A 12,256-nucleotide genomic window follows, 5' to 3' on the forward strand; every position below is an offset into this window, starting at 1 on the left:
GGAGGCTGTGAAGGCCAGGACTCTATTAGGGTTTAAAAAAGAGCTTGATAAATTTTTGCAGGTTAGGTCCATAAATGGCTATTAGCCAGGGATAAAGTATGGTGCCCTAGCCATCAGAACAAGGGCAGGAGACGGATGGCAGGAGATAAATCACTTGTCTTCTGTTCTCCTTCTCTGGGGCACCTGGCATTGGCCACCGTCAGCAGATGGGATGCTGGGCTGGATGGACCTTTGGTCTGACCCAGTATGGCCATTCTTATGTTCTTATATGTTCTTATCTTATTGTTCTTGGACCCTTCAATTGCTTGTAATCGTTGTGTTAAACTCATTTATAGCTCAGAAATTCCTGGTGAATGTTCATGTACTTTTTGCCTTCAGAGAATATGCAATCATTCATAATAAAAGGATGTTTCTAATCCCTGCATGTAGTTTAAAGTTTATGCAAAATTATGTTGAGTTTGAAGAGTGCTGTTGACTCTTTGCCTGCATCTTTCATGGTGACGAGACAGGGATTTTGTGCGGGTGGGTGGATGGGTAGAATACACAACTGTAGGAAATAAGCAGAAGAAATATTTTTTTAATTTTTTTAAAAAAGAAACAAACATCCAAGTTTTATAGAAGTGGCCCTAGCAACAACAACAGGTGAAGAAAACTATGGAGAACACAGTTCAGTCACTGGGTTTAATAATGAGCCTACGTGTGAGCCTGCTGAAGAGTAAAAGAAGTCACCATGCTCCCCTGATATTTTCTTTACCACACCCAATGGAAAGGACAGGGCATCTGACATTGGACTGCTTCTGTCTCACACACAGGTGACCAGAAGTGCGAGAGATGAGGAGGAAAAGAAGCTGATCCAGGTACCAGGCTAGTGCCGAACACAGCTCCAAAGAGAAAAGCGCTACAGTGGGATCAAACTATGACTTTTAGAGCCACAGTTTGGTCCCCACCTGGCTCCTGGGGCTGTGCAGCTCTACTCCTAACTCAGGCTGAACACTAGGATGGGGTGAGCAAACTTTATACGCCAGGTCCCTCTTTTCATCGCTGCAATTAGCAGAGCCTCCCCAACTCGTTTAATATAATAATAATCTGAACTGATGGAAATTTCAGTCATGTTCCCATGAAAAAATTCCCTTTTGGCATGTGGAAGAAAATAAGTGTGTATAATGTAAAAACTTTATTAATCAGTATGTAAATGTGAATATACAGACATGAAAACAGTAACATATTTCATTGTTTTTAATGAGATGGATGAGCCTGAAACCTAATAGCCAGTTGTGCTGCACCCCACTTAAGAAAATTCATGACCCCCTGAGGGGCCCACCCCCCACTTTGCTAACCCCCGCACTATGATAACAATCTAGCCCATCCCGTACCACACATGGAGCCATCCATACGTTTTGAAATCAAAGGCCAGATCTTCAGCTGGTAGACACTGGCATAACTACACTGAACGATGTAGATTCACACTAGCTGGATCAGAATATGGCCGTGCATCCTGGGGACTTTATTCTTCCTCCCTTGAGTTCATTGGCAAAATTCTCATGGCTTCAATCAGTGTAGCTTTAGGACCAAAATTTGGCATATCATAGCAAGGGACAATAATAAAGAAAGAAGAAGGGTGGATGGACAAATAAGGAGAGAGTGTAACCCCCACACTTACTGGATGTGGTTCACCATCCCAGCTACTGGGCACTTAGACTACTTACATGGAGAAAGAATGAATCTCTTCTATAGCCTGACCTGGGAGACAGCTGGCTTTTAGCTCAAGTGGTAGGGGTTCAAGCACTATGCTCCAGAGGGCCCAGATTCCATTCTGCCTGTCTGTGTTACAAGTGGGGACTCACCCAAGATTTCAACAGGGTTTCTGAAGCTCAGGTCATGCTTCCTCAGCCAGGGGAAGGATATAATCCACACACATCCTGGGTCTGGTTCACTCCACTGCAGCCTTAGTGAATAGCCAATTGGCATTTAGCTCAAACCATAGTGCCAGGGTCAGCAACCTTTCTGAGGTGGAGTGCTGAAATTTGACTTTTAACCCCTACATATGGTTGGAGTGCCCGTGATGTTTTTTCAAGTCACTAACTGCCCTACTTGCAATAGCTTCATTAATAAATAAATGAAGATGCAGAGTTTTACTATTTAGGTAGTGGTTGGTAGCATTAGCAGGTCTTTTGGTAATCTACAGGAGGCATGGTTTTGAGCAAGCTCCTGGCTGCATGCCCTTGTAGCCAAGAAAGCTAACGGCATACTGGGGTGCATTAGGAGGAGCATTTCGAGCAGATCTAGAGAAGTAGTTATTCCTCTTTATTCGGCACTGGTGAGGCCACACCTGGAATATTGTGTCCAGTTTTGGGCCCCCCAATATAAAAAGGATGTGGATTTGCTAGAGGAGGTTCAGCGAAGGGCAACAAAAATGATTAAGGGTCTGGAGCACAAGACCTATGAGGATAGGCTGAGGGATTTGGGCTTGTTTAGTTTACAGAAGAGAAGACTTAGAGGTGATTTAATAGCAGCCTTCAACTTCCTGAAGGGTAGCTCTAAAGAGGAGGGTGAGAAAATGTTCTCAGTGGTGTCAGATGGCAGAACAAGGAGTAATGGGCTGAAGTTGAAGAGAGAAAGGTGTAGGTTAGATATCAGGAAAAACTTCTTCACCAGGCGGGTGGTGAAGCATTGGAATGTGTTGCCTAGAGAGGTGGTGGATTCTCCATCCCTTGAGGTTTTTAAGTCCTGGCTGGACAAGGTCCTGGCTGGAATGACTTAGGAGGGGTTGATCCTGCTTGAAGCAGGGGGCTGGACTAGATGACCTCCTGAGGTCCCTTCCAGCCCTATGATTCTGTGATTATGTGGGTGAGGAGGGTGGGCTGAGCCCCTGCCTCGTGTACCGATGAAAATTGACTCATGTTTCACTCTTAGCACATGTGCTGGGGGATGCTGGCCACTGCCATTGAGGCTCATGAACTAAACTCCAGAGGTCTCAGCTACAGTTCCATCTGTTGACCTCGCAGCAGCAGAGCATTCATGGAGGATTATGAGCTGTCTTTATTGTCATGGACCCTTCTTATTTTCTTATTAATTCATTAGTTGGTTGTTCGACAGGGCTACAGAGCTCCTGAGCGATGCCATTTTTTTTTTTTGCAATTAGAGCAGGAAAACTGAAGCAGGAGGTACGAGGAAATTTTGTAAGAGAAGAAATGAGGAAGTGAGAGGTATACACAGTGGCTTTAGAAATAACATCGTTTTCTTCTTTCTAAAGAAGTATCTTGTTCAGTGTTAGAAGACACTGACTCTCTTGCTCACATGAGAGTGTTCATGCATTTTTTTTAGGGTCTTAACATTTGAGGGGCTGAGAACATTCAACTATCTTTTTCTTTAGGCTAGGAATGGAACCTTGAAAATAGATCCTTGTTGTGTGGTTCTAGTCAGAACATTGACTATGTCAAAGTAATGCCTCCCTTCTCAGCACAGGCCTCACTCCACAAAATCCCACTGACTTTTAGGAGTAAACTTTGAATAACTTGGCTCTAGTTCTGCTCTGTAAGTTTATATTAGCCAATTGCTTAACTTAAAGACTGAACAAAAACACCCACAAGTTTTGCTACTGTTCCCACCATGAGGTCAATGTTTGCTGAATTTGCACTGCTTCAGCCATCATGAACAAAATTGTCGGCTGAATTTTGACTGAAAAATTCTTAATCATTGGTGCCAATGTAAGACACGGAAAAACAGCTTGATGTTGCAGTTCCTAAATTGAGACTGCAAAGTAAGGTGTTAGAAAAAAAATAATCTGTTTCTTCCTGGTAAACAGAAAATGTGATATTGAGTAGTTGAGAGAAAATAAATATGGATGTTATTTTTGTGATCACATTCCTAACTAAAAACCCAAACTTTCAAAACAAGAGTAACATTTGTGAAAAATGCATGCCATGTGCACAGTATTTCGTATACCAATGCAGCTCCTCCCAATTTTGTTTTGAATAAATAGAAAGGCTAATTTCAATTTTCTAATGGAATGCACTTGCCTAGTAGAAAGACACTTCTTTAAGAGATGTACAGTAGAAACTCAGAGTTATAAACCAACCAGCCAACTATACACCTCATTTGGAACCAGAAGTGCACAGCCAAGAAGCAGCAAAACAAAGAAACAAATGAATATAAGCAAATACAGTACAATACGGTGTTAAATGTCAACCACCAGGAATAACAGATGGAAAGCAGCAGATTTCTTCTGCCCTGTAAAGTTTCAAAGCCGTTTTAAGTCAATGGTAAGTTGTGACCTTTTGAAAGAACAACCGTAAGGTGCCATGGCTACACTAGCCCCAGCCTTTCGAAAGGGGGATGCTAATGAGCCACTTCAGCAGATGCAAATGAGGCACTGACACAAATATGCAGCGCCTCATTAGCATAATGGTGGCCACATGTCTTTCGAAAGTGCCACTTTCGAAATGCACACTGCTCGCGTAGCTGGGGTCCTTTCAAAGGACCCCCTGGATTTTGAAAGCCCCTTCTTCCCAAAACCAAATGGGAAGAAGGGGCTTTTGAAGTCCAGGGGTCCTTTCAAAAGGCCCCTGTCTACACAAGCAGCTGGCTTTTCGAAAGCGGCACTTTCAAAACCATGCAGCCACCATTATGCTAATGAGGCGCTGCATATTCATGATAGTGCCTCATTAGCATCTGTCAAAATGGCTCATTAGCATCCTCCTTTCGAAAGGCGGGGGCTAGTGTAGCCACGGCCATGTTCTGTTCAGAGTCTCTAACATCTCACAGTTATGAACAACGGCCATTCCCCAGGCATGCATAACTCTGGGATTCTGCTCTGTGTGTGTGTGTGTGTGGGTGTGGAGGGACTTCACATCCAAGAGCATCTGGAACTGGGTATTCTGAGTAGGTTCCAGGCACCTGTACTCCTTGAGGCAGCTAGCAGGACAGCTGCTGTACTAGAGGCCGTGGGGTTGCGTGGCTTGAGAGAAGTTGACCCACAGAAACAGAATAGGGCTACTTTCCCTCTAACTCTGAAGCACTTCACAGCAGGGATTTTTAAATCTATGTACTTAATGAGTGTTGGCTGGCTAATTATTTAGCTTGCTAGCTAACTGAATGACCTTAAACTTTCTGAAAACAAGTGGAGGAAAAATGCTGTAATGCATAGGACTCAGCAAACTGATAACAAAATCTACAAAACCTTGCAAATGAGACTCAGTTTCTTGTCTCCATGTTTCTGTGGGGGAATTAACCTGTTTAGCATTATTGAGAGGTAACAATGTTAGTCTGTATCTTAACAAAATCAGAATTTCCAGAGCTGAAGAAGTGGGTGTGTCCCACGAAAGCTCATCACCTCATAAATCATTTTGTTAGTCTTTAAAGTGTTAAAGGGCTGCTTTTTTGTTCTATTTAGGGTTATTTTCTTTCTGTCTGTCTTTGATTATAGCTGTGAAGATAATGTATGTGGATTATAAAATACCAACACATTTGCTGTTTACCATAAGATTTTATAAAGTTGGGATTTAAGAATTAAGTTAATTCCTTTTACTCTTTTTGGATTTATGGGGAGGCTGACGTTGCATAATCCTCACTGAAAAATTCCCACTGACTAAACTCCAGGTCTCCATGTGCTTTTCTATGGGAGCAGTTATTGGGCACTAATAGCAGGACAGTGGAGTGAACCCTAGCTCAGCCAACAGCTCTGTGAGGAAACAGCAGTGCTTTTTCAGTTTATTTGAATTCAACCCCAGAAGACATTCAATAATGCTTTTTTTCCTTTGCTTGGAATTATGGTTACAATCTTTCAATGTAAACACTAATGGATTGTTTATAGCAGAGCTTGAGTCATTTTGGCAAACATTCTGCAGTGTTTGGACAGCATTTGGAAATGAAAAGAAAAGCACTTGTGACGTCATTTCTAATCTTTTTCTCCCCTCTGGGCGAAAGGATATGAATAGCTAAGCTTGCTCTCTGTGGTTAGAGTATAAGCAATAAAGATGCTAAATTAATTCTGACCATTTCAAATTTGGTGGGGGCTACCCTTACTAGCAGTATGTTTCAAACTTCCACCACTTGCCCAGGACTGCAGACCCTTAAAACAGCCTCTGGGAAGGCAGAAATTCATCTAGGAATCCCTCCCACACTGCTATCAATAACAAACACACAACCTGATCAGCACCAGTTGCCTTGATGGACAGCAAACAGTCCCAGTATCCACTGCCGATTGCTGATAACGACTTTGCTTGCCTTTGGGCTCTGGCCAGTTCTCTTGTACAGGACTAGCTCAAAGGGGCCACAAGTTTACATTGTTCCTACCCCTGAGTCTGGAACGGGGCCTCTCAGCCATATGTGGTCCTAGCAAGAGTCCCACACAGCTCTCCAGCAGTCCACGCAATTCTCCAATCCCAGCAGAGCTGGCAGGGGTGCAGTGGGGTTGGGGTGGGGATTGCCTACCCACTGTCTGACCAATCAGACCTCTTTGAAAGTGCACACTGCCTCTGCCTAAGCCACTCCAGGGAGGGTGGACCAGGAGTCAGCAACAGAGAGAGGAACAGCAAAGGTCCTAGTTCAGCACAGCCGGGTAAGGAATGACCCTGACATCCTGGCAGCTGGGAACTGCCACCTCCCTTGCAGCTTTGCTCCCTACTCTGAGCAGCAGCAGCAGCAGCAAGGAGGAGCAAGAGCCAGGGCTGCCAGGTGCCCAGTTTTTGACCAGAATGCCCAGTCCAAAAGTCATAACTACTGACTGGGACGCTAAATGTCTGATCAGCTGTGCAGCGAGCCTAAGGCAGGCTCCATGCCCAGCCCTGTGCAGCCCTGCGCATCTCCAAACACATCCAGGGAGGCTCTTCATGCTGTCTCCACCCTGAGCACTGGCCTTGCAGAAGCTATTGGCTGGGACCAGTGGCCAATGGAATCTCCAGGGGCACCTGTGGATAGGGCAAGTGTACAGAGTCACCTAGCCAGTGCTTCTTTCAGGACCCAACTAAGGTAAACACCGCCCACACCCTGCCCCCTACCCACCTCTTCTACCCCGACTCCCTGTCCCAGCCCTGAGCCCCCTCCTGGAACCCACATCCCAGAGCCCCCCAGACACTCTGCCCCCCATCTACAGCCTTGAGCCTGCTTTAGCACCCAAACTCTCTCACAGAGCCTTCACACCTACATCCTACACTCAACCCCCGTATCTTGGAGCCCCCTCATACACTCCAAACCCCTCATACCTAGAGTCTGGATTCCCAGACAGAGCCTTTACACCATCCCACAGCCAGCACCCCTGCCCCACCCAGTGTGAGTGAGGATGAAGGAGAGTAAGTGACAGAGGGAAGGGGAACAACGTGAGTGGGGGGACAGGGCTGCAGGGAAGGTGAAGGGCAGGAGGTGGGCATGGCTATTCAGTTTTCAGAAAGGGGAAAGCTGGCAACCACGGATGGCACTGCCTCTGTGTGAGATTGTGGGGGAGTTTTGGGGCTGGTTCCCTACTCACTTCCCTGACAGTAAGAACTGCTTAGATGCCCCTGCACACACAATGCTGGGGCGGGACAGGGGGAGCCAGATTTCAAGGTCCTGAGAGTGGAGTGGGGGCAAGCAGCTGCCCTGCAATGAGCTGAAACTACAGGGCTTTTGGCTCGATGTGGCCAGGGAAGGGAAGACCCTCTACATCCTGGCTGCTTCTCCTCCGCTGCAGGGCAGCTGCTTTGTCCCTGTTCTGCTCTCTGCCTCCATGCCACCCTTGGGACTGTGTGTTGTGAGATGCCCAGGGAGCATGCTCTATCCGGGCAGTGAATGGGAGCCAGGCCTAAAACTTCTGTGCAACCAGGAGGAGCCAGGGCTGCAGCCCACAGTAGGCTGTGGGCAATTTTGGGTGCTGGCTCCCACTTACTGCCCTGAAAGTGCAGGCAGACTAGGCACCCCTGTGCCTGTAGCTCCAAGGGGGTCAAGAGAAGTGCAGGAGCCTGGGCCTGCGAGTGGAGAGTGACTCAGAGGCTGCCTTGCATGGATGGGGAGCAGCTGAACTCCCTGTTTAGCACAGCCAGGAGAGAGATGACCCTCAACTTCCAAGTGACCAGGAGTAACCACCAGTTTGCTGCCTTTGGTCCCTGCTCTGGTCAGGAGGTGCTGACAGCTGCTGCAGCCCCTGAGGCAAGATGGGAGGGGGCTCTGGCTCTGAGCCCTGGAAGGGGCTGGACCAACAGCGGAAGTGGCATGGCTGGGGCAGTCAGCACTCCCTGCTGCCCATGCTGTGGCACTAGGCCTTCCTGCCACTCCCTTACAGCCACGGACAGCCAGAGCAGGGCTGCTGCAGCGTTTCAAAGGGGCCTGGAGCTCTGCATCCCTTTGAAACAACTAGACCTGGGGAAAATTACCCCCGTTGTCCCTCCCTCTGTTGGTGGGCAAGATCCGTGCAGTGGTGAGGAGGAGCTGCCACTGTGGCAAGAAGAGCAGAAACAGGAAGTGTGCTTGTCCACCAAGCAGTTACGGTGTTTCTGGCCTCTGCATTGGCTGCCTGCAACACTGCTTGTGTGTCACTGGGAGTCCTGAAACACATCTGGAGAACTGCTGCAAGTGGAGTCAAGTGTGGGTCACATCCTTGAAAAGCAGTAGGGCTTCTGTCCTAGATCCCAGCTCAAGATGGCCTCAGAGCTTCCAGCTCTACAGGGTGTTGGGTCAGTACAGTTGGAGCGTGATATACATATCCCATATAGCTGGAAGGGACCTTAGAGTTCAGCAAGTCTATTCCCTGCACTCACAGCAGGATTCATCACCACCAACCCCAACCTTTTTTTTTTATAATAAAAAAAAATATATCTAACCTGTTCCAGAACAGCATAAGGCCCCCACCTAGCTTGAACTCATAACCAGAGCTTTGCAGACGTACGGTCCTAACCCCTGAGCTACTAGTTCCCTGCGGTGGGGTATAAGGTCTGTGTGTGGGGGGAGGGCACTCAAACCCAAATTTATACTGCTGTGTAGAGACACCTGAGAAGCTGGCTTTGACCATTTACCTGACTATGCCCTCACTCACATCTGTGCAAATCATGAGTAGGTCCACTGAACTCCTTGGACATATGCTGGTGTAAGAGAGATCAGAATCAGTGTTATTACCTTCAGTGTGGTCACAAGGGTTGGAAATAAGCTGAGAGTACAGCCATAGCAAGCTGTGGAGAGCTGAAATCTTACAAGACATTAAGATGCTTACGTGCACCAGCTGTGTTTGATCACAGAAACAAAAAATTATACCAGTCCTGGGAGCAGAACTTGCATTTCCCATCACATCAGAAAGAGTATTATTATTATACAGTTTATAAATGCCTGCGGAGAAAAGATTTAGGATGTAAACTTTGATAGTTTTATCTCAAAAAGTGCTTCATAATTCAGCTAAAAATAAATTCCAAGCAAATAGTAACATACAGTTTTATGTATAATTTTCCAAAATATGTTTTCAGTTACTTTATTTACATAATTACATACGGCTGGATGTGCCGCAGCCATCCATTGCTCATTTGTGATATCAGCACGACACTTAGGCCATTTCAACACATGCCCCTTCCTCCAGAAGGGGCATGGTAATGAGCAGCCCAGAAGATGCTAATGAGGCATGGATGTAAATTTCCAGCACCTCATTAGCATATGGCTATGTGATTTTGAGGAAGAGGGGGCTTCCTGAAGGAGGGTTTTCTTCCGGAAGATCCCCATGGGCTGCATGTCTACACGTGTATTTTGGTGTCTGGAAGAGGTTCTTTTGGACTCCAAATCACATGGCCATATGCTAATGAGGCATGGGAAATTTACATCCTCGCCTCATTAGCATCTTCTGGGCTGCTCATTACTGGAAGGGGTATGTGTCGAAATGGCTTAAGTGAGGCATTTGGCCTCAATTACTTAATTAAAAATAATTTAGTAGCTGCTTAATAACAGTGACATCTGGTGACAAAATCCTGCTCACTTTACTTACAGAAATCAATGTGGCTTCCCTCTGTGGCCTGCTAGGTCTCATAGTTCCAGCACCCACTTTTACGGCGATATCCTATAAAATTTAACCAGGTCCTATAGACTCCAATATGATTCTATGATAATTGTTACAAGCTTGATCAGACACAACAAAGAATTTTCTAGATTTTTTAATTACCCTAAAGAAAGATCATTCTCTAATTCAGTAATGTGGTTTAAAAAGAAACCTACAGCAAGGTTATTACTCGTATTAAATCTTGTAGTATTCTGTAGGTTCCTTCTATAGGTGCGGGCAATCTCTGGAATCATTATTAGGAATCAGTTTTAGCACTTATAAGAGCGCCAGTGCTGCAATTGTGTGGTCTTTGCATGTGGCATAGTAGGGGGAATGTCACTTCTCTTGCACCGACTGCAGTGTGACTTGCATTCCCTCTATTTGAACAATCTTAATGTACCACTGTGCTTCATTTGTGCTTGCATATAACTAAAGGAGAGGGTTTGCTTCAGAGCAGAGTAGTCCTTGCTTTGGTTTATATTTCTTACCTCTGACTGGTGTCCAACTCTGATAAAAGTGCAGATGGGGTCAAAAGCCCCTGTACCACAGGCCAGAAGATGTGTTCTGTTGTACCGGTGAAGGACACGGATGTAATTTGCACATTCATCCTATGTTTAAAAGAAGAGTAGAAATTTAGCATTCAGGATAATTGAAAACCCCACTTCCTCTGAGCCATGGGAATCATCTCCCTGCTTCCCTAGTTTGAACACTTATGTGGATGGTCTAGGTCAACTTAATGGTCCCTGTGCATGGGGAAGGTGGGAGAGGCATGTGACCTACAGAACCTGTCTCTTCCAGCCCTACATATCTATGGTTCTGTAGCTCATACCAATGCAACACCTAAGCACAAATCACAAACATTAATGAATCCCTGTGAGATAGGACATTCCCTTTTTACAGAGAAACAGGGATGTTAAGCAATTTGCCCAATGTTGCGGAATGTATCTTCAGCCTCCATGGAATAGAATTTGGTTCTGCTCATGCCTAGGATCTTAACTACAAGCCCATCCTTCTTTCTGCAAAATTTACATTTATTTTTATCTGGGTCATTTCAGTTATTCAACTGACTTTTGTGGGGTTACTCTGTATTTATACTGGTGCAGCAGAAATGAGAAGCTAGCAAAGGATATACGGTAGATGGTCATAAAGGGCAGGACAGAAAATTTAAAAAATAAACAAAAGAAAACAAAAAATTTACTATACGTGTTTCCCTGTAAACATATCACACTTCATTTGTTTGTTCTCGCAGGAGCAGGGTCAAAGATCACACACACATTATACAGTCTGTCTCCAGAGAAGGATTTGAACAGTAAGCAGTAAATAAAATATGGGGCCACACACTGAATGCAGGTCTGGCTCTTGTTTCCCTTAGCATTCAAAACAAACAGTTTCCCTCCTCTACACTGTGTGGGCCCAACGGGGAGAACACTGAAAGAAGTCACAAGTTCTCCATTCTCAGATCTGGTGTTCAGACCCAGGCCTGGCATGATCTACAGCAGTCCAGACCTGCAAAGGCAGGGAAAGTCCTGCTCAGAGTAGACAGACTCATCAGAGCATTTAGCTGCTGAGATCTAAGTCTCTGCTGATAGTGTGAGAAGTCTGATTTTCAAAGGCTTCAGTACTTGGCCAAATTTGAGTGGATTTTCCTGGGGATAACAAAAGGCTTGTCCCTGACACAAAAGGCAGCCCCCGGCATGAGGCGTACACCCTGCATGAAAAATTTCATCCAAAATGGTTAAATTTCAGAAAAGTTATAAGCATCTGAAAACAAGATCTTATAATGGAAAGTGTTGAGCCATCTTAACAATCGTTGGTGCTAATAACCCTGCTTACATATAAATGGTAGGGGAGAGAGCCTAGCATTAAAGCAAATTGGAGCATGACGAATAATTGTACCAAGGTTGTCTTTAACACGTTCAACGGACCAATATACGTACTCACGTTTTACTCATCTGACATTCTACTGTGTTAAGGAACTGGAGTCATTGTTATAGAGCAGGGGTTCTCAAATTCTATTAAACTCCAACCTTCTTCTGACTATAAAAATTACTACTTGGCACCAGGAGGTGGAACTGAAACCTCAGCATGCCTGTGCTCGCTGAGTAGCAGGGCCAAAGCCCAAGCCCAAGGCCAACCACCCTGGGTGGGAGAGCCAGAGATCCCAGGGCTTCAGCCCCAGACATGGAGATGTAACTGGTACCCTGTCACCCAGGGCAGTGAGGCTCAGGCTTCAGCTCTGGTGCTGGAGCTCAGGTTCAGTTTTGGCCCTGG

General features: G+C 45.7%; 1 protein-coding gene across 1 annotated transcript in view; it reads right to left on the reverse strand.

The window, feature by feature from the left end:
• SEMA3E (semaphorin 3E) overlaps nt 1-12,256 on the reverse strand; it is a 231,443-nt gene that overhangs the window by 78,271 nt on the left and 140,916 nt on the right. Inside the window, exon 4 of the mRNA XM_074984168.1 lies at nt 10,474-10,593. Within this exon, the coding sequence (XP_074840269.1) occupies nt 10,474-10,593 (120 nt within the window). The remainder of the gene's footprint in view (nt 1-10,473; nt 10,594-12,256) is intronic.

The sequence above is a fragment of the Carettochelys insculpta genome, chromosome 1 (genome assembly GCF_033958435.1).
Source record: "Carettochelys insculpta isolate YL-2023 chromosome 1, ASM3395843v1, whole genome shotgun sequence".
Classification (NCBI taxonomy): Eukaryota; Metazoa; Chordata; order Testudines; family Carettochelyidae; genus Carettochelys; species Carettochelys insculpta.